The sequence below is a fragment of the Astyanax mexicanus genome, chromosome 18, assembly GCF_023375975.1.
Source record: "Astyanax mexicanus isolate ESR-SI-001 chromosome 18, AstMex3_surface, whole genome shotgun sequence".
Classification (NCBI taxonomy): Eukaryota; Metazoa; Chordata; class Actinopteri; order Characiformes; family Acestrorhamphidae; genus Astyanax; species Astyanax mexicanus.
In genome coordinates this window covers 27,825,702-27,848,593 of record NC_064425.1, presented here as the reverse complement: position 1 = coordinate 27,848,593, position 22,892 = coordinate 27,825,702, and the positions used below count along the sequence as shown (strand labels likewise).

Genomic DNA, 22,892 nt, shown 5'->3' with positions numbered 1-22,892 from the left:
TTGATGCTGACAGCCGAACAAAAGAAAAGCAAAAACAGGTAGATGGAGTGATAGCAGACTATATGCATGAGGGGAAGATATAAGAGAGAATTAAATAAAATGGTTTTAAGTGAGGAATAGAGGGATAGAACAAGATAAAGAAGAAGTAGAGAAGAAAAAAAGAAAGAGCAGCACCAGGATAATAATAATAATATGAATGTACTGCAGCTGTGACTGTGTTAGTATGGGGAGGTTGGTGGGTTGTGTGGTGGGCTGTGTTGTGGTGCTGATGGTAACAAGGTGTGCCTCAGACACAAAAGAGGAAAAGAGAGGTGCAAGGGGGCAGGGGGGGTCTTTGGATGGAGGGAAGGAGGGGGTAGATATATTAACCTGTAAAAAAAAAAAAAGAAAGAAAAAGTGCACGTGTCTGATGTGTAGCCATCAGTTTGAATGACTTGCCTCCCTGAGGGGCTGTTTTGGCATTCGTCTGCACGCGGGGGGGGCTCTTTACCTGTCAGGACCCCTGTCTCCACAGCCTGGCCGCCTCATTAAAACCTGTGGCTCAGAGAGCAGACTGGCAGCCGAACGCCCATTACCTGCACATGCAACCAAACCCGCACACGCTCACATCGTCCCGCACGCCCTGAGGGGACGGGACACCCCAGGGCAGGGTGGGAGGCAGTGCGAGAGACTGTTGGGGGCAGGGGGGGAATTGTATTCATGCCTTAAGTCTTTGTGTTTGTGTCTTGTACAGTAACTTTAATAAAAATAGAATTCCAGACAGATAACTGTATATAACTGTGTATGACTGTATATATTTTGTATGCACTATATATAGCATTTGCTATTTATAGGTATATGTTTGAATAAATTGAACATTGTTGTTTTATTCTATAAACTACAGACAACATTTCTCTATTATAATTTAGAGCATTTGTTTGCAGAAAACGAGAAAAAAGACAAAAAAAAAAAACAGTTTTCATGCATCTTGGCATGTTCTCCTCCACCAGTCTTACACACTGCTTTTGGATAACTTTATACCATGTATCACTCCTGGTGCAAAGATTCAAGCAGTTCAGTTTGGTTTGATGGCTTGTGATCATTCATCTTACTCTTGATCATATTCCAGAGGTTTTCAATTTGGTAAAATCAAAGAAACTCATATTTATTTATTTTTTTTCAGAGCTGTATATTTAAATCTCTAATATTATATATTTATTGATGTAGCATTAGATATTTATTTTATAGGTGTTGTATATGATATTGTAGGACTTTTTAGAGTAATGTCACTATTTTATTGTATAGTATGTAAACAATAATGTATGTTTATGTGTATATATGTGCATTTATTTGTTTTATATAACATTTTTTTTAATAATAATAATAATAATAATTTTAAAATAATACTGAGTGCCCAAACTATATAACATTGAAATAGTTATGTATTCGCCATGTAACATTAGAGTAGGGTTTTTATATTTTCATTTGTGCATTATATAGCTTTGGTGATTTATATATATTTTATATATGTTGCAATAATTGTATATGCTTTATATAATATTACAATAGTATTTGATATGCTCTGTATAGCACTTTCATATTTCTTTGTATATATATATATATATATATATATATATATATATATATATATATATATATATTACACTATATCATTTTTATTTATTCACTGTAACAAATTATAATAGTGGTTTTTTTTGTGTTTTATTGTTTTTTTTTTATTATATAATTTTTTTATTATTTATCTTTAATCTTTTATTTATTTATTTTTTTTTTTTGAGAAAAGTGACTGTTCCGGCTGGTCAGAAAAAAACACAGCCCCTAAACAGATTAGTTAATTTCATAAATAAATGATTAACCTTTAATGAAGTATTGATTCGCTGAGGTGCACAGTGAAATTGCATTAATTACATTTACTCATAAATCACGTGCAATTAATCTATAAATCCTAATCATTAAATAACTGACAAGAGAATGAGTTTGAGACTTTGGCTCAATATTGTGTGTGTTTGCCACAGCCTTTGTGTATGTATTCATATGTGTGTGTGTCTGTGTGTGTGTGCTCCGATCACTCAAGGTTCATTGTTGTGTGTGTGTGTGTGTATAGTTGTGGGGTAAACAGCAGCTTTTCTCATGATAAAAGTGTGAGGGGAATATATCAGCATAGCAGCAAAGACCTTGAACACCCCTCTCAGTCTCTCTGCAGGGTCCGAGTGTGTGTATGTACGTGTGTGTGTGTGTGTGTGTGTGTTGCCCATGGTAACGAGCTCTGAGGGTGTGAGTGGTCCTAATGGCCCCCCAGCATTCACCCATGACAGGTTAAAGCCTTAATGACAGCCTTTATAACCCACACACACACACACACACACACACACACATACTCACACACACCAGGGAGAGGCACAACACCTGTTAAATGAAACCCTCTACACACACACACACACTCAGAGGATAGACTGTAGGATGTAATGGGGAGAAACTGGTACAGTGTGGAAAGCAATGGGGCAAAAAGTGACACTTAGGGAGTTTTCCTGAAAGGCAGCATCAGAACGCACTCGCGCACACACACGCACACCTATTCCCTCGCGTGATCAGGAATGCAGAACATAGATAGCTCTCATTAGTATTTTAAGCTTAATAACTGGCTTATCACACAGGCGCCCGCACACACGCACGCACCCGACCATATGTTCTCCTTCATGTCTTTATTTGGACTCCCTGTAGACTCCTGTCATCTCATTCATTCATTATTTCTCTATTTTCTCTCAACGCTGTCACTATATTTTCATACTTAAAGCACAGACAGAGCGAGCTGAGCCTTTACAGCCTCCTTCCCTCACAGCCTTCCCTCCCCTGAGTGAACAGGGATAAGTGAGGTTAGACTGCCCCATGTCAATCATCCTCTTTCACTTATAACAAGTGTAATAAATGCTTAAATTCTGCCTGGTAAAAGTAATGAAAAAAGTAAAGAGCTTGGTTAAACAACACTGAAAATGTTCAATATTTTTTTTTTCACGATGAGTGGTACTAACTTTACTACCTCTTTAGTTGATTTTTAGCTGTTTTAAACCATTTCCGATGATGCAAGTAAAATGTACAGTTTGCATTGGCATTTAAAGTGTAGCTGGTCTTTTAGAATTCAAATTATGCAATTCAGTTAGTCAGTAACTAAGTATATAAATCAGGGATCTGCAATTGAGTTTGGCCGTGGGACAGATGTTTTCCAAGCCATTACATGGTTTTGAAGATGAAGTGTAATGGGATGAAGTCCTACACACTAGTAGCTCTCCAGCCCAGAGGGTTGTTGAACCCAATTGCAGAACAGATCTCAAATCAGTTGATCTCAAAGCAGCTAAACCCAAGAAGAAAGGGGAAAATAAAAAAATTAAATATATAAACACACCGCTCCTTACACAGGATCGTAGTCATGTCATAAGGGTCGCAGTCTAATACACTACCACTGCCCCGGCTAGTGAATTGGGACACGACTGGGAAAACCGCCCTTATAAGGAGAAAGGGAGAATGGGTGGAAAACTGAGAACGAGTGGAAACTAAAGTCACGCCGAACGCATCAGAGAAACATGGGAGGGATGTAAACAAAAGCTCACCAAAGAAGCATTTTATTTTATTTTATTTTAATTTTATTATCATTCATTATAGCAGCCTATTGCCGACCCCTGGCATAAATGAATACATAAGTGAGTGCTTAGTTACAGTACATACGTGAGTCAGTACAAATATAGGTAAGTGAGTCAGTAAGTAAGTTAAGCAAAAAGAAATTACTTAAAGTACATAAGTGACTAAGAATAAATAAAAAGTAAATTTGGCAGTTAGTGAGAAAGTAGGTAAGCAAGTCTATAAGTAAGTGAGGCAATAATCCAGTAATAATGTGAGACACTAAGTGACTCAACAAGTACAATGGAAAGTGAGTCAGTAGGTGAGTTTGCAAGGCAATAAGTCAGTCAATAGGTTAGTGAGTCAGTGAGTATATTGGTACAGTATGTGAGGCAGTAAGTCAGTAAACAGGTTAGTAAGTTCCCAAATACACTGAAGGAGAGTCAGTAGGTGTGTGAGGTTAAAAAGTCAGTAAGTAGGTACATGAGATAATAATAATTACATGGGAGATTCAGTACTTAAGAGGGTGTAACAAATAAGAAAGCATGTGTTTTATTGAAAATTATAAAACAAAAAAGTAACCATGAATCCTGTGTCTCTCTCTCTTTTCCCCATTTATCTCTCTAGTCGGCCTGGTCTCCTCAGTGCTGGTGATGCAGGCTATCCTTGGCTGGCTGACTCCTGGCCGGCCACCAGCATGCCCGTCAACAGCAGCTCCGCAGGACCCAACGACCTCAGCAACTTCAGCGGCCGTGGAGGTGATCTTACTGCCCTCACTCAGTGTGCTATCTATCTACCATCTGCACAAAATCAACAGCAGAAGACTTTTTAATGTTTAATTTTATTATTGGGAATGTAATATCTGGATGGTTTTAGGGACTGTAGCTTTGTGGTATTGTGGACACCCTTTTCGAATGAATACATTTAGCTAAAACAAGTTCCAAAACAAGTGCAAATGAACACACATAGACATACTTTCACTAGAATTGTTCTTTTTTGAACAGATAAACGTGAACCTATTGGCACAATAGCTAATGCTAAGTGGCTAAGTGTGGGTTAGAGGTGTATGAATCCCTAAAATGTTGAGTTTTCCGCCTTGAATACTTTGGGGATGACAACAATTGTATTGCTGAATGCAATCAAATCCTTACAGCAATGCCTAAATCTAGTCAAAAGACTTTCTTGGACAGTACAGACATTTAATCCAAATATCTAGGAATCATAGGATGAGCAGCTGTCCCAGTCCCAGGAGTTTGACAAACCACCTTCGTGTTTAAAGGAACAATCAGTATTAAATGACAGCAGGTGTGGAAAATGGCTACATCAGTCCATTTTCCAAAAACTGGATAGAGTTTTCTGCTGATCAGTGAATTTATATAAATTTCAATGTCCAAAATGCCTGTCTTTACTAAGGTTGTAGTGATGGTAAATTACCTAGCTATGGTTAGCAACCTTACTGAAGCTTAGTGATTACCTGTTCAACATAAAAATAGCAGCTCGTCTGTTACCACCATGGCTGCAGCAGAACACTGTTTGCATGCTGCTGTCTATGCCTGGCAACCCTGAGTGTGGAAATGGGACTGCATGCAGATTCAGAAGATAAAACTGCACAGATTTCTGTGTTCAAATAATAAAATACTGGCTAAAGCTTGCTGAAGCAGAAGAGCCATCTGTGTTTAAACTCAGCATGTTTCCTTAATATCTGATGATACATCCTGTTCATGTTATGAGTTCCTACAGAAAATATATACATAATCTGTAAAGTTGAAGTGCAGTAGATCTGCAGTAAAATGTTTCTCACCCCCCACCCACACAAGTATATCTCTCCAGTATATGTATACTGCAGAAGTCTATTGTATTCTCGTTTTAGACCCCTAGAAAGACCCCTGTTCTCTCTCTCTCTTTCTCTCTCTCTTTCTTTCTTTCTCTCTGGTGGTCCAGAGAAGCGAGATGTATGCCTGTATGCGTATGGCGTGCCTGTGTTTGAATACACATTTATACATCACAGCGTTTAGACACTGCCATCCATCCGTCCTGCATCTGTTGTCACCCGGAGAGTAATGGAGAGTGTTCTGACCCACTGTCCTCTGCCATAGCTCAGAGAGGAGGGCGAGAGACAGGGACAGAGAGAGAGAGAGAGAATGGGATAGGAGGAGAAGAAAAGCCGGTCCCTGGGTGGGCAGCGAGTCATGAAGGACAGGCACAGCTTGAGCAGCACAGATGCAGCAGCTTCCGCCATGACTGTATATCATCTCCCCTTCAGTGGGCCTGCAGACACACACATGAAGTTACACACACACACACACACACACACACACACATTCCCATGCATGCACATGCAGAGTGGAGGCATTATTCCATTCTAAGGAAAAAATGTGGGGAAAAAAAATTTAGATGTAAAGGTATCAGACAACCGAACAAAAGTATTGGGACACTTGCTTGTTCATAATAATATATTTTAAAAGCAAGTGTATTAAAAATATGAAATTGTCTGTTTTTTTTTTTGTTGTTGGAGGAACTCTCTCTGCTGTCCAGAAAAGACTTACATACTAATTTTAGAGGATTTGATGGCATTTAGCGAAAAAAATGCAATACCATTAATGAAGCTATAAAGTTGCGTAATTGCTACTTCACCTTACCAATTAATCACAGAAAAACTGAATGGAGCACCATCATTCCAAAGAACACAGTTCCACTGCTCCACAGCTCAATGCTGATGAGCTTTATTACCCCCTAGCTCACACATGGCATTATGTACAGAGCCAGTAGGTTCATGTTTTTCTATCTTCTCCAGGAAGTCCAACTTTGGCTATTAGGGGTGGACGATATGGCCCTAAAACAACATTGCGATATTTCATGGTATTTCCGCGAAAACAATACTATTGGCGATATGATTTATTTATTTTTTTTTCAAGAATACACAACTGCCACAAACTCTAAATGTAATTATATTATTGCATACGATACGGTATGGCAAACACCCCTAACTGAGATATAAAAAAAAAAATACAAGAATTTTATCAGATTTGTAACAGACGTCCAGAATGATCCAGAATCTCATGATACTCCATAAATCAGTGCACTCCAAATATCCCCATATATCCAGGATTAAAGTAAAACAAATGATACTGGACAGATACTGTATTATCAGATGTAATAGTCTCTAGTAGATAAATAATGGGAAATGAGAACACTATGATTTTTATATGGCACGATACTTTAGGCTATAATATTATTTAAGATATTACAATTTTGGCGATATTATTGCGTATGGTTGATGATGATATGGCACACCCCTATTGGCAATGCTTTTCATCCAGTATCAGACAAGACATCAGTGTCAGCAGTGGATGCTACAAAAGTAGCTAAATGCATTGATTAAAAGGGGTATCCACAAATACAATTTGTACAATATAATGTGCCAACAGCTGTATACTAACACTACTAACACTATCTATTCTTTCTCTTTCACTTGTCCAGATGTGATGCCCACCGCTCAGCCTGATAAAACAGGCACCATGCTGTCTGACGGAGCCATCTACAGCAGCATCGACTTCACCACTAAAGCGGGCTTCAGCAGCCCCAGCCCTGCCTCACAGGCCACGCCCTACGCCACCACGCAGATCCTCCACTCCAGCAGCATCCACGAGCTGGCCGTGGACCTGCCTGACGCCCAGTGGAAAACCTCACTGCAGGCCAAGCAGGAGATGGCCAACCTGGGCTACTCTCTGCCTGACAAAAACTCCTGCAACAACAGTGAGTTGTGGAGCTGTTAGTGTTCATTTTCTTGTCTTGTTTTTTTTGTTCAAATGTCTTTGTTTTTCTTTGTTGAAATATGAGTGTGTGTGTGTGAGTGTGAGCGAGCGATCGAGTGAGAGAGTCTTGTCACTGCACTGTGACAGTCCGTATTATCTGTATTTCAGTGTAATCTAATCAGTCTTTTGAAATGAGGCCAATTCCTCTCTCTGGAGATTGCCTCCAATTTAAAGTTTAGCTTTTGTTTCTATGCTAATTTGTGCAATGCCTGATAATGGTAACAGTTGTAGATACAGGGAGGAAGAGTTTCATTCCGAAAACACTCCGTAACCTAATCTTTTTGCAACAGTTTTGATTACTCTACACAAATCGTATAAAAAAAACATTGCCTGTTATCTTTTTTTAATAATGCCAAAATTATTCATCATAGCGCAGAATTACTGCATCTACCCTGACCACATTTTGACACTGAAACTGTTTAAATATCCAAGAGAATGCAATTTTTATAGGATGACTCTACACAGTCAGTTAAAAAAAAATAATCAGATGCCGTTTAACAAGCCTATTTTGCTTTATTTTTTTTTTTCTTTAATGAAAATTTTACTTTTACAGAATGATGTGAATGATAATAAGCTGTGGTCTTATTTGTTGGTGTGTAGGAATATATAATGGATCACAGTAGCTCCATAGCATAGCATAGGTCTAGCCTAGCCTAGCCTAGCTTAGCATAACACTGAAACAAGAATGTTGCATTTGTTTTTTTTTTATAATTATTGTTACTTAAAAAAACGTATTGGATATAGTGTCATTAGCCTCTCTAAAGTGTACTTTTAGCTCAGTATATAGTTAGCTAGCTGATAAAATCGGGACCAGTTAGCTGGGTTAGCTGGATTAGCCTAGCACTCTCTTTCTCTCCTTTACCATTTTTCTTTTTTAGATCATCTTCAGTCTTTTTTAGCGCAGTTTAATGCTTCCTCTGGTCAGCAAATCATTACCATTTACCATTTTAACCTTACTTCCATTTTTTTAGGCTTATTGGGTTATGTAAATTGGGGTCTTTTGTATTGGTCCATTTTGCAATGACCTGTGTTTTTCAGTACTTATTATATCAGTATTATTATTTGTCCAAGCCTAGAGATACACATTTAGGCGTAGAGATACACATTTTTCATTATAGGGCCTTTAATATTCAGTATTTACGCAACTTTGCAGCACACAAATATCCCTAAATATTAATTCAGACGCAAATATGTTTCATTTTATTTGGACTGAAACATAAAAAAAGACTTATCTTAAAAGCTAAATTAGCTAATTTACATTAAATGCTCATGTAATATGGTTAAGGAAGACCTAATAATAATAATAATAATAATAATAATAATACTCGATGCTGTGCTGTTCTTATGTGAATGTACCCCCAATGTACTGAGGTCTTTAAAGTGCAATTTAATCACACTTGTGTTTCATTACAGTAGTGGATATACATAAAGCTATTACATTAATATACACTGGATGTATAAATGTTTCACTAATTAATTTAATTGAGCAGTTAATGTAAATGCTCTGAACACTGTCATAATATGGAGTCAATGAGAAAGAGTCATATATTAGGTTAATATAATATTGTAAAATAGTAATTGCTATGTGTTAATGGCAACGGCAATTAGCAAACGCTCCGCCTCTAAGAATAAAGCAGGGTAATAGAGCTGAGTGACTGAATCAGTGTGTGTGTGTGTGTGTGTGTGTGTGTGCAGGGAGCACTGGCCTGTGCGCTCTAACTGCATGTTCTGCATGCGCTTAAGCTTGTCTTGCCTCTCACCTGACGCCACTATTTTTGCCCTTCGACCCCACTAGCACTCCTTTTCATTCCTGACTACCGATTGGCTGATGGATTGTCTAATAGAATGCCCCACAACCAATCACAGGATTTCAGCACCACCAGCTCACACAACAGCTCAGAGCGGAGCGGCAGTCTGTCAGGTTGGTATCCCACTGGCTTAGGGGCTGTACTCACCCCCTCCTCCTCCCCCTCCCCCAAACCCCTCCACTACCCTCTCCAACCCCGGCTCTATCAGTGTCTTAACCTAACACAGGCCTGTACCGCAGATCCTCCTCAGTGTCCTGCAGTGTGTCCTTTTTATTAGTCTGGATGTTCTGTGTTGGTGCAGTTTATTGCCTTTTGCATGCGTACTTTGTGTTTTACCATCATGCAGTCTGAAGATTAAAGTTTGTAGTTCTCAAAACTTAGCAGCCTAAACCTACTGTTAATAAACTACAGAGAAAATCTTATGGGGGATTGTAGTGTATTAAAACTTTAGCAAGTTGCCGTCAAGCTGCCGGTACTTAGAGGGAGCAAAATTTGCCTTGCTCCCTCCAGGTGGTTAGATGGCGCTCTATCCCCACATCACTCCTTGGGTGATGTCCGCAGCACAGGGCGTCTGTGAGCTGATGTATCGGAACCTAGTCACTGAGCTTTCCTCCAAGAGCGCTGTGATGCTACTCGACAATGCTGCATCAGCAGCAGCTCGAAAAGAAGTGGTGGCTGGCTTCACATGTATCAGAGGAGGCATGTGCTAGTCTTCTCCTTCCTGGTGTGTTGTGGCATCACTAGTGATAGGGGGAGTCCTAGTGAGTGGGTTGGGTAATTGGCTGTGCTAAATTGGGGAGAAAATGGGAAAAAATTTAAATAGATAATAAAAAAAACTTGAGTAAAAATCGAATGTCGCCTAATAAGAAATTTTCAATATGTAGCCATTCATTTTCAGTTTAAAATGCTATGCTATTGAGCTTATAGCTGAATAAAGCCAGATAGATTGTAAATGGCAATGACAGATGTGCCACCATGCTAAAAAAAGTGATATTTAAACATCATTTTGATATAATATAACTGAGGTGTGTGCTGCAATTTTTTTAATTAGGGGTTTTAACAGGACTTTCTTAACTCAATGGAATTCAGTGTAAAAAGATTTTATTCCAAGGTCATTAAAAAATCATTTTAATTGGTCCTTTCATCATTAAATTTGGAAACAATTTACCATATTTTTTGCATTATAAGATGCACTTAAAATGGTTTAATTTTCCCAAAAATCGCCAGTGCGCCTTTTATTTAGAGCATCTTATGTATGAATTTTACCAGTCAGGTTGTAAGAAGCAGTAAAGCCACTCCACTGAAGTGCAGCTATAAAGAAGTAACCCCAGCTAGCAATGCTGGAGCAGCATTAGCATTGGCCTCCAACCATGCTAGCTCTTTAGTCATTCAGAGGGGAGTATATTGGACTGTAGTCTGCGCATTTACCGCATTAAAAACAAACTACATGGGATGAACCACTAGCTAATATCACCGTAGCTTACCAGAACACTCAGTTTTCCTAATGCTAATTCAGGAATCTAAGCTTACTGTACTGTAATAAACGGAAATGCTTTACTCACTCAAATAAACAGTTTTCAGGAGAGAAATCTGTGTAAATTAACATCCAGCACTCGTTTGACTTTAAAAGAAAGTCTTTTTTATTACAGCCTACTTAAAATGTGCCTTATAATCGAGTGTGCCTTATGTATGAAAATAGACCACAAAATAGACATTTATTGATAGTGTGCCTTATAATCTGGTGTGTCTTATAGTGCAAAAAATATGATAAAAAAAAAAACAACAGCCTGGTTCTCATTATGTCCAAACGTGAAACACGTAAAACATTCAAGGACACACATGTGCGCAAATACACACACACTCACACACAAAGTTTTACTCCAGCTGAATTGACTATGCAGTCCAGCCCTCATATTCTAATGGTTACTATCTTCAATAAAACTCATGTACCGAATATTACAATGTCATTTATAGGACAGACCCTCATTCTGCTCTGTCCAGCTCCCTCATTCCCTCCCTCCCTCCCTCCCTCCCTCCCTCTCACTCTGCTACCTCTACTCAAATCACAAGTCAGGCATTTTACTGTGCTCTAATATGTGGCCAAAGCTGATTGCTAAAATCAGTTCCCTTATAACGACATGATGAATCAGAAGGGATTACAGAGTTTGCCTCCAGTAAGGATGGATTTGATGCATTTATTTCCGTTCATAAAATTGATAAAACTGATAGAACTTGCCTGAGTTAGTTAAAGAATTGTTTCTAATCAAATCTAGCTTTCTAGTTGTAAAAGTTAACCACCATGCCAGCTCTACCGCACTCTGGGCTCCGGAAAATTGCAAATTTGACAACGTGGCAGACAATTGTGGCTCCATTTTTTGCAGTATATCTATATACTATCTATATAGCAACCTCTGAGGGTTGGACAATAAAACTGAAACACCTGTCATTTTAGTGTGGGAGGTTTCATGGCTAAATTGGAGCAGCCTGATGGCCAATCTTCATTAATTGCACGATGCACCAGTAAGAGCAGAGTGTGAAGGTTCAATTAGCAGGGTAAGAGCTTTAACAGTTTTGCTCAAAATATTGCAATGCTGATTGGTGACTTTTACCCATTTATTAGTCATTGGTAGCTGGTTTTAATCAGAGGAGGATGTGACCTCTCTTGTGAGTTTTGGCTTACAAGCATTTTTCCTCCAGATTCTTCTTATTTTTCTTAAGTTGCTTTGCTAAAATATTTTCTTAAAAATGCTTTAAACTAAATTTGGCTTGACTTTACTTTAACCATATCCGATTTCACAAACCATTTAAAATTCACAAGACCAGTTTTTGATAAATATACACGCGCAGCACCTAATGAATAACAGTTCTCGAAATATAATCGCTGTAACGACATTAAAGCACCTTGATTGCAACTTTATGAGAATTACTGTTATCTGAAATTAGACGCAGAATAATTTAATGCGAAAGTATTTCATTGCAAACAGCGATGCTGAAACAAATATCTCCGCCCCAGGAGAACCAATTTGGTCCATTTAGTGTGGAAGCATGAGGAGAAAATATATCTCTGCTCATGTTTCACTCAGCTCCGGGAACAGGAGAGAGACAGAGAGAGAGAGAGGGAGGGAGAGAGAGAAAGAGCTGTGAGGTTGAAAAAGACAAGATGGAGAGGATAGAGAAGGCATGCATTTGCATTTACAAAGAGAGAGGCCATAGGGCAAGTTGCTCTTGATTGTTTCCCAAGCTAACATGTGGGCTCAATTTGTACGCCCCGGGATATTTTACCTTGCTATCTCAAATAATTAGAAGATATGCGGTCGAACAAACTCCTACTGAGCAGAATTTTAATTGGAGTTGTGCCGTGCCAGTAGACTACGCTTCGATAAGGCAGTGCAGTAAGAGTGATGTCAGAAGTAGGTTATGGCTTGCAGGCAGAAAAATGCTTTCTGCAGTGCTGGTAATAACCAATCTTTCAGAAGCACAAATCCTCTTCATATCATCTTAGCTAAGTACTTTAAAGCTGTGCTACGTTCAACCTCATCTTGCCCCTTATTGCCCTGTCATACAGCCAAACCGTAAGTACAGGGTTATAAGTATGCGTATGTGAATGTACTGGGGCACTCCACGTCACAAGCATAGGGTTAATTAGCACATACAGGACTGGATAGCACTGGATAGTCACTACTGTGTTTAAAAGAAGTGGGCTTGATCATATGGTTGCAGGTTTGATACCCGAGTTCACTAATCTACCATATTTGGATCTTTGAGCAAGGTTATGGCCTAAAGGTTAGAGATGTTAGCTAGGGATTGGAAAGTCAGTAGTTTGCTTGAGAAGCAGACTTGATCACAGGTTTGTGGGTTTGAAACCCAAGTCTGCTAATCTTCCACAGTTGGGACTTTGAACAAGGCCCTTGTTTTAGAAGGTGCAGCCATGGCCTAAAGGTTAGAGAAGTTCGCTAGGAATTGGAAAGTCAGTGGTTTGCTTGAGAAGCTGACTTGATCACAGGTTTGTGGGTTCGATACCCAATTTCACTTTGCGCTAGGCCCTTAATTTAGAAGGTGCAGTCTGTAGACTGGAAACTATAGACTGGATAGTCAACTGTTTTGCTTGAGAAGGCTTAATCACAGGGTTGTGGGTTTGACACCCACCGATACACCGACACTGTTAAGCCATTAAGCAAAACCCTTGACCAGACAGAGGCAGGTTAGAGGTTACAGAAGTTAGCTAGGGATTGAAAAGTCACTGGTTTGCTTGAGAAGCAGACTTGATCACAGGATTGTGGGTTTGAAACGCAAGTCTGCTAATCTTCCACTGTTGGGAAGATTAAGCAAGGCCCTTAACTTAATAGGTGCAGCTATGGTCTAAAAGTGAAAAAGAAAATGAGCCAGGGACTGGATAATCACTGGTTTGCTTGAGAAGGCCTAATCACAGGGTTGTGGGTTTGACACACACCGATACAACGACACTGTTAAGCCGTTGAGCAAGATGCATAATCAGGCAGGGGCAGCTATGGCCTAAAGGTTACATAAGTTAGCTATGGAAAGGGAAAGTCAATGATTTGCCTGAAAAGCAGACTTGATCACAGGTTTGTGGGTTTGAAACCCAAGTCTGCTAATCTTCTACTGTTCGGCTTTCGAGCAAGGCCCTTCACTTAAGGTACAGCCATGGGGTAAAAGTTAAAAAAGAGAAATAGGGACTGGATAGTCAACTGGTTTGCTTGAGAATAATTGATCACAGGTTTCTGGGTTTGATACCCACCGATACACTGACACTGTTAAGCCTTTGAGCTTAATAAACCCTTAAGCAGGCAGGGGCAGTTATAGGCTAAAGATTAGCGAAGTGGTCTTGGGACTGAATCGTTACAATTTCTTCTGAGAAGTGGGCTCTATCCTAGGGTTGTGGGTTTGACACCCAAGTCCACCTTCTACCACTGTGGAGTCTATGAGCCAGACCCATATCCAGTTTAGGGCAGCTGTGGCCTTAAGGATAGAGAACTGGACATAGAGTTTATTAGAGAATCAGGCTTCATCACAGGGTTGTGGGTTCGGGTCCCAATTTGCAGCCGCTATTATGTGTATGTTGAAGAAGAATTTAGGGTATTTCGTTAGTCAGAATTCGAAGAAATGCAGAAAAAAAACTGCAGAAAAACATCAGTAAGTAGGGCATGTGATTGAAAGAGTGAGTCATAACTGTATGGAAGAGGCAGAAAATGGTGGAATGAATAAAAGTGGTGTCAAAAATAGGCGACGAAAAAGGAGGGAACATTGGGGTTTGAAGACAAATGAATACAGAACTGTCTCCAGTAAAGTTCAGAGGGATACTCATTAGAGTAGATTGGAGGGATAAGAGGACATATGCTGCTGTTCTGTCTAAGTGTGTACATGTGTGTGTGTGTTAAGACCCAGGTCTTAAATACATGAAATACATGAAATTCATCATATGCTTTGTGTTAAAAAAAAACATATGCATAAGCCATATATTTTCTGAAATGCTACAAGTAGGCCACTGCATTTCAACCACATTCTCCTGAGGATCTTCACCTTACCTCTGCCCTATTAATAAAAAAAAATGTCCCAGTCACACCAAAGCAAGCCTCCACTCTGTTATAGAAACACTGCTGTGCAGACGTCTGTTGTTTTTAGAAACAATATCATTTCAATCAGTGTTAAAGGAGAACTCCAGTGTGAAATTGACTTTGGGTGTAGTAACACATGATAAAGAGTACTAACCTTTGTTGAGTAGCCCACCTCCATTCTCCCACAGCTTTCCGAGATCCAGCAATTTTATTTTGTTTTTCCAAACACACTTTAGACTGGGTGATATGGGGCATATTCTTGCCCCTGCAGATAAATCGCTTTTTACACCATTATTCAGGCTCAAAGTAGCTCCACAGGTAGAATCAGGAGAGCCCTGACATTTAAAACGAGACATTAAGAACTTCAAAACTGCACAAGAAGTTTATTAAACCCCAGAAGAATAGTAGAATCAGTAGAATCACAACAAAGGTTAGTACGTTTTATCATGTTTTACTATAACTAAAGTCAATTTTGTACCGGAGTTCTCCTTTAAAGGTACATAACATTGTTGTCAGCTGCTGATATATGGACTATAAGGTCTAAAGCATAAAGTATTAGGACATTGTATTAAAAGTGAGTTTATCCTGTTTTTGTTGGAGTAACTGTCTCTTCTGTCCCGGGGAGGCTTTTTTATTAAATTCTGTAACATTTTGGAGCATTGCTGTAAGGATCTGTTTGCATTTAGTAACAAGGCCATACGTGAGGTACTGAATGGGGCATCTATTCATCATTTTAGAGAACAAAGTTCCACTACTCTGCAACTTAAATCTTTGGGACTTTCTGCCTCAATTTCTGGCAACTTACAGTAGTCAAATATAGGGGTGTCCGCAAACATTTGGTCATATTATTCAGAACCTACATCAAATTATCTTTCTTTATTTCCTTTCCTGCATTCGAAGCTAGCATCCTCTTCCGATGGCTGTAATTTCAGGGACAGTCCGAGCTCCTCAGCGGAGCGCCGTTTACAATATTGATGCCCCCTCTTCAGCAGAGGGAAAGAGAGAGAGCGAGGGATAGTGGAAGTGAGGGAGTGATTGAGCGATCACACCATCTATCCGTTTATTGGCCGAAGCTGAAGTGTCGCCCAGAGGAACGATTAGGAAACCCAATTACTTCCCCCACTTCCACTTCCACCACCGCCACTGCCGCCACCGCAGCCCCCAGGCCTGTTGTTATTTTTTTATTACTGGTGTGTTTTATTCATCTTCGTTTGACACCACCTCCACCCCTCCGACCGGCCCTAACGCCTGTGGAACAATAGCGCTCCACCAGCCGCTCATAATGTTACTCACCACACCACAGATCAGACTTTCCTTACACACTGATTCAGTGTCTCTCTTTTTTCCTATTTACACTTTCTCTCTTTCTTATTTTCTCGTTTTCCCTCTTTTGCTCTTTTTCCACTTTTTGTCTTTCTCTCTCCCTTTCTCTCCTTTCATTTTTCTAGCTCACTTCTTTTAAATCTCCCAAGCTCCTCCCCTTTCACCTGTCATTTTTTTAATCTTCTCTTTCTTACTCCTTCTTACCTTTTCTCACTCCTTTTACATCTTTTTAGCTCCACCCTTTCTCTCTTTATTTTTTGCCTCTCTCTCTTAATTGTCCTTTTCTCTATCTTTCTCTCCCTTTGTATTTTGTATTTCACTCCGTTCGCTTCTGTCTAGCCCCTCCCATCTCTCACTCCCTCCTTCCTTTTCCTACACCCTTTACATCATTCAAGCCCCACCCATCTCTCACTCACTTGCTTTCTCATTCTATCGCTCCCTCTCTCTCTCTCACACATTATTGTTCTCTCTGCTTTTCTCTCACATTCCCTTTCCCTCATTTTCTCTTTTTTCCTGTTTATTTTTTTGCTTCTTTCAATCCCTATCATAAACTCACCTCCTCTTCCTCCTTTCTCTCATCCCTCATTCTTTATCTCTTTCTCTATACCTTTCACATCTTTCTGTCTCTCTTCCTACTCTGTTTTCTCTCACTTTATTTAGCTTTTTCTAGTCCTTCCCCTCCTTTCTCTCTCTGTTTTCTTTCATTGTCTCTCTAGCCTATTCTCCTTGTCTTCTCAGTCTGTTTCGCTAATCCATTTTATCCTTGTACTTCTCTCTCTCTGCCTCTTTCCATCTTTCCTTTTTTCTCTCCACCTCTCTCTACTTTCTCTTTTTCCTCTTTCACTACCCTCCCCTCTCCGGTCTCTGCCTCGCCTCAGCCGAGGAAACCGGGCAGATTTTCTTTTCATTTTCTCAGCTCAAAAAAGCCTTTGAATGTTGGAATGAAACCGGCTCTTTGAGGACTTTTGGAGTTAATTTATAGCCATGTCGGCATGCTGGCATCCTACTGGACGACACATTGGTGCAGACCGCAGGGTGCAGCATCGCCCCAAACCGAACATTTTTAGGCAGCAGGGGCAATTATAGGCTATTGGCAGGAAGAGGCAGAGAGGCACAAGATGACAGATAGGCTTCCATGCAGTGGCCATGCTGCCAGCGCAGGATTTTTTCCCCCTTCGCTTTGGATTTGGCCGGGGATCTGGCTACGTCAGCGCAAGCTATTTTATGCCTGGCTAGAGCCACAGGAGGATCTGGCAACATGCAGAGTTAACTGGTCATGTGGAGTGCGCCAATGCCAGCGTTAATAATTTAGTCTAATGAATCCTGCCACCTCTGCATCCAGCCTACAGGCAGAGCTACATACATCAGCTCCCAAAGCCCAGAAGTCCAGAAGGCTAGCAGTGAAAAGACTTTGATGACTGAATTATTGAGAGATATATGGCAGACATTTAAAGACTGGTCCAACAGCACTTGTTGGAGTCTTCATGTACAAGCTGTGATCATATTCTGATCAGAATAATATTATATTATATGTCTTGGACCTCAGTTAGACTTGAAAATATACCCCCATTTCAATGCTACCTTTATTGTTGGATGCACCACTTTATCTCATGGCTGCAGTTGAGGGTAAAAATATTTTTTATGACTGGTAAATAGAGGCACATCTTCAGGGCTCAGTCATGCAAGTTTGGGGTGCTTCCAGTAAGTGAAGATTCTCAACAGATTCACTAGTTCCAGAGTACATAGAATAAAACTCTCTGGAGCGAATAACCATAAACCTACTGGCACCATGCCCAATGACAGGTGTGGGCTAGGGTGATATAAAGCCCCCCACCATTGCTCTACAATTGTGGAACATTGGAACTGTGCTCTCTAGATTGATGGTGTTTCATCCAATACATTTGCTAGGGATTGGCCAGAGGGCCATGCTGGTCAACCAATTTGGACAAACTTGTTAACCAGCCTGGCCATGCTGGTCATAAAGCTTGGTCAAAGGTCACCTTTGTAATTCTAGTTGAATTACTTGGTCATATTAGGTGACCATATTGGTCATACTGGTTGACCAGGTTTGTCATGCAAGTTGAAAAACTTGGTCATACTGTTACCATACCTTGGTTATTTTAGTTAAAAAACTTGGTCATACTTGTTGAAGGGCTTGTTCATTCTGGTCAACTAGCTTGGATATACTGGTCAACCATTTAAAACAAGCTGGTCAATCACCTTGGTCAGCTAAACAATTAATCCATCTATACATACATTTAGACCATCTGAGTTATTGAAGACAAAGGCTCACCTGGTCAGCCAACATAACCATTTTAACCACTTGGATCCGGCCATGCTGTTTTTACCATGACTATAAAATCCATATACTGACTTTTTTGTGCTTCTACATAAACCAAGACAGTTGGCAGGTCTTGTTCTCAGTTCACAGCATTGATTTACCGCAGTGTCTCTCTTTTAGAGTTAAGAAATGATGAAACTTCAGAAACTATAAAACATCTCCAAACTTCACATCAGTATTTCACTCTCCATCCTCCGCACGTTCCTCACCTCCCCTTCCTCACCGCTCCTCAGTCTCATCCCGGCTCATTTTATGAAGGAAAGGAAAATGAAATACACTCCCACAGACTTCCATTAGAGCAGGAGATGGAGATGATGCGCTGAAGGCAGGCATATTTCACCCTGGTTTCATGGGAGGTATTGACGGAGGAGAGAAGGGAGGAACGGCGACCGGCCATTTGTCTCTCGTCTCTGCAGAGCCTTGAAACCTCGGAGTCCAATCACTCGCTCTGAAGCCTCCTTTTCATACTGCTGCCTTGAGAGAGCTATTGTGGCAGCAGCAATCGCTGCAGCAACAGCAGCCCGATGAAGCACTGCAGATAAACTCCTAGAAAAGAAAAAAAGAGAGATATTTCATGGCCATCAGATGCGTACGTGGTGAAATACGAGCAATTTGACTTTCGCCTGTGGCTGAAACTTTCAATTAGCCTTGAGAATCCTGAGCTATCTGTTGTGGGTGTTCTTTCAGCGCAGACCCAGTTGTGAATTCTCTAATCATGTTTTATTTTTACCTTTGCTGTGTTTTTAGGTGGGAAGGGAGGAAAGAAGAAAAAGACCAAAGCAGGAGCCAAGCCCACCAAGGCCAATGGCTCCAACTGGGCAAATGTCCCTTTACCACCCCCTCCTATCCATCCTCTACCCGGCACAGAGCTGGACCACTACCCTACAGAGCACCATGAAGGAGGAGGGTAAGAGGGTTTTTTTGCTATATGTTTCGTTTATAATGCATTACAGTTACCTAAATATACCCGTTTTATAAAGGTGTTGCTGCACAGTAGAGCAGGGCACCACAGTTCAAGAGTTTCTGGGTGTTCCAGACCTCAGGTTGACCTGACCTATGAACTGTGTTTCTGCACTATATTATCGCAAATACAGCTCTGTAAAAAAATAAGAGACCACCTAAAATTATGGGTTTCTTTGTTTTTACCAAATTGAAAACCTCTGGAATATAATCAAGAGGAAGATGGATGATCACAAGCCATCAAACCAAACTGAACTGCTTGAATTTTTGCATCAGGAGTGGTATAAAGTTACCCAAAAGCAGTGTGAAAGTCTGGTGGAGGAGAACATACCTGAAAGGTGAAGATGCATAAAAAACAAATATTGATTTCTGAACACTTAAAACTTTATGAATATGAACTTGCTTTCCTTGCATTATTTGAGGTCTTAAAGCTCTGCATCTTTTTTTTTGTTTTTTTCACCAATTTCTCATTTTCTGCAAATAAATGCTCTAAATGACAATATTTTGATCTGGAATTTGGGATAAATGTTGTCCAAAGTTTATAGAATAAAACAACAATGTTAATTTTACTCAAACATATACCTATAAATAACTCAGAAACTGAAGTGGTCTCATAATTTTAGTAACATTGAAAAAATACTAAGTTTAATGCACCAGGTAGTTTATTGATCTGTTTATTTATTTGTTTTATTTTTTTTTTCTTATTTTTATACTCTCAATTTGAACTGAACAAAAGTAATCTGGCTTAAAATGTTGAATAGAATTATTATTATTATTATTTATTTTTTTTAACATCACCGCAGCAGAAATCACACAGAGGGCGAATAAAGTAGAATAAATTGTGTGAATAAATCACACTCGGTGTATGAAGGCCTTTAGAGTTGACGTGTAAAAGACAGTACAGTTGACGGATTGCTGCTACATCAGGGTCCCTGTGTGGAAAGCATGTCAGAATTCTGATCTATGATCAGCATATGCCTTACTGCTTACTTCAGAAAGGGCGAACACGTATCTGTAGAGGAGCAGATTTGCTTCATCACCTGCAGGTTTGCTGTAGTTATGAATCGTTACACAAATATTCATTATTATGCAGATACAGCATGCTCCATTGTACATAATGGCCTGTAGTTATCTCAGAAATTCACTTGTGGCTTGTTATTGACTGATAGAGAGTGTTTAGCTTAGGGCAACACAACGTTAATACGAAAAAAAAACAAGAGCTACTTCATCATGGACAGATTTTGCATCTATGTCAGCATTCTGTCATGCTGCGTTGAGAGCACATGGTGCCTGTACAGAATTAAAAAAAAAAAAACATAAGAAGGTGGTGTTACAAATTAAGTCTCTTTCTTGAGAGGTGTGCTTGCCTTTCAACCCCATTAATTTCCATCTCGGAGAGTCATCTAGCTTAATAGGCTCTCTGGCAAATGAGGACTCTTCTGCACTGTAAATCTCAGTACTGTCTTTAATGGCTTCAGATTAAAACTGTTATGTCCTCTGGGCTGTGCACTGACAAATCCCTCTAATGAACATTGGCTTTATGATGAGTGTTATTTCAGTGTGTAGAGGCCGAGTGCTGGGAAAGGCAAACCGCAGTCACTCTGCTGGCACAGCCCAAACAATCGGCTAAGAGAGAGGCGAAGGAAAATAACTCTAAATGGCCTGGACTTGTTTGTCCTCGGCTGCCAAACGCAATATAGAGACATCATGTCTTTGACAGTGTGATAACAGAAAGCATCTTTCTGATTTTAGACACTTCAGTAGGTGGCATTAAAATCCAATACATGACCAATTTGCTGCAATGTGACTCAACTTAAACAAAAAAAAAAAAAGAGAAGGAAAGGAGGCTGTAAGGAGATGGAAAAAAATGGACAACAGCAGAGAGTAAAGGATTCAGTTGCGGGAAAACAACCTTATAACAGCTCACAGGCCTCTATACACTGTATATATATATTAGTTTAGAGTTTAGATTCTCTGCCCGAACCAAGATTTCCCAATACTTTCGTCGGGTCAGGCTCAAGAAAGTAGTCTATGACGTAGGCATCTTTTTTTATGCTATTTTTGTTTTATAAAGAGCTATGGCGTGATAATCACAATATAGCAAAGGGAAACCATGTTTTTAAAAAAAGGGGACTATAAGCTCAATATAAATTTTTTTTATTCCTAAACCATGTTAAATTATATTAGATTAGAGGAAAGTCATTCAGACATCATTCATTACTGATGTTTAAGCCTGTGGATCATTGTTCACATTGTTAGTGTTTTAATTTTTCAGAGATCTGTTCTTAATAAACATTTTTTCTTAAATATTAGGTCTATGCTACTTCAGTGTTGCAATGTTTTAATTAGCATCATTCTGAACATATTTCGCTCATTTAAACAGCCCAAAAATGTTTTGAAAAAAATCAGTCTTAACACTCTACTTACAAAAAAAAATGGGGGGTTTAAATCAGACTCAAAATGAGTTGAATGGGAAGGGGTGGGTCGGGTTTTGGGCTGGATATTTGGGCCCAATCTAAACTCTAATATATAATGATGTTTGGGGCAAAATATCAATTTAAATAAAATTAGAAAGCTTGTGTCCCACCCCCAACTTCCTATTTATACCTATTGCATTGTCATATTTCAGAGTTCAAATAGCCTAAAATAAACATTTCAGTTAAGTTTTCTTCAGATGTGATGGACTACATGTACCTGATTCACTCACTCACTCACTCACTCAGGTTTAGCAGGCCAATGATTTGGTGAACCTAATAGCAATATAGTAATAATAATAGTAATAATACAATTGTTTCTATTATTGAAAGGGAGGAAACTGGCATGAGCTCACAACATCTAAAGTAAAAGGGTATCTCTCTTTCTCTCCCTCCCTTTCTTTTAGCTATGAAAGTGACGGCTGGGGTCCTCCACTGCCCGTACAGACGTACCTGCACCAGGGCCTGGAGGATGAGCTAGAAGAAGAGGAGGAGAGGGTGCCGACCCCACCCATCAGGGGCGTGGCCTCCTCCCCTGCAGCCGTATCCTTCGGAAAGCAGTCCACAGCCACGCTGACCCCGTCACCTCGAGAGGAGATACAGCCCATGCTGCAGGCCCATTTGGACGAGCTGACCCGGGCCTACCAGCTGGACATGGCTAAGCAAGCCTGGTGAGCCAAAGACAGCATATTTTTGTAATGGTTTTCTGTGGATGCTTTATAGGTCTACATAAAATATGATGATATTGTTTCCAGGGTCGAGATACATGTAAATCAAAGGTGCTTTATTGTTTTTTTCATTATTAAGAAGGCTGGTATTTAAATGATAATTTGTGTTGAACATAAAATCACCTCAACTTTTTCACTCCTCAACCCAGTTGGCATCTTGCATTGTCAAGTAGGAATATCACCTCAAAATAAATGTGCTTTATTCATTCAACTACTTAACAGGCAGGATTTTTTGTCTATTTTCTGCTTAATATCACA

The 22,892-nt window shown here is 39.7% G+C and overlaps 1 protein-coding gene across 2 annotated transcripts in view; it reads left to right on the top strand.

The window, feature by feature from the left end:
* robo2 (roundabout, axon guidance receptor, homolog 2 (Drosophila)) overlaps positions 1–22,892 on the top strand; it is a 655,443-nt gene that overhangs the window by 608,244 nt on the left and 24,307 nt on the right. For both annotated transcript variants that reach the window (XM_049467120.1, XM_049467121.1), the window contains exons 21-25: positions 4,240–4,370; positions 7,093–7,368; positions 9,223–9,348; positions 19,220–19,379; positions 22,314–22,577. In XM_049467120.1, the coding sequence (XP_049323077.1) occupies positions 4,240–4,370; positions 7,093–7,368; positions 9,223–9,348; positions 19,220–19,379; positions 22,314–22,577 (957 nt within the window). The remainder of the gene's footprint in view (positions 1–4,239; positions 4,371–7,092; positions 7,369–9,222; positions 9,349–19,219; positions 19,380–22,313; positions 22,578–22,892) is intronic.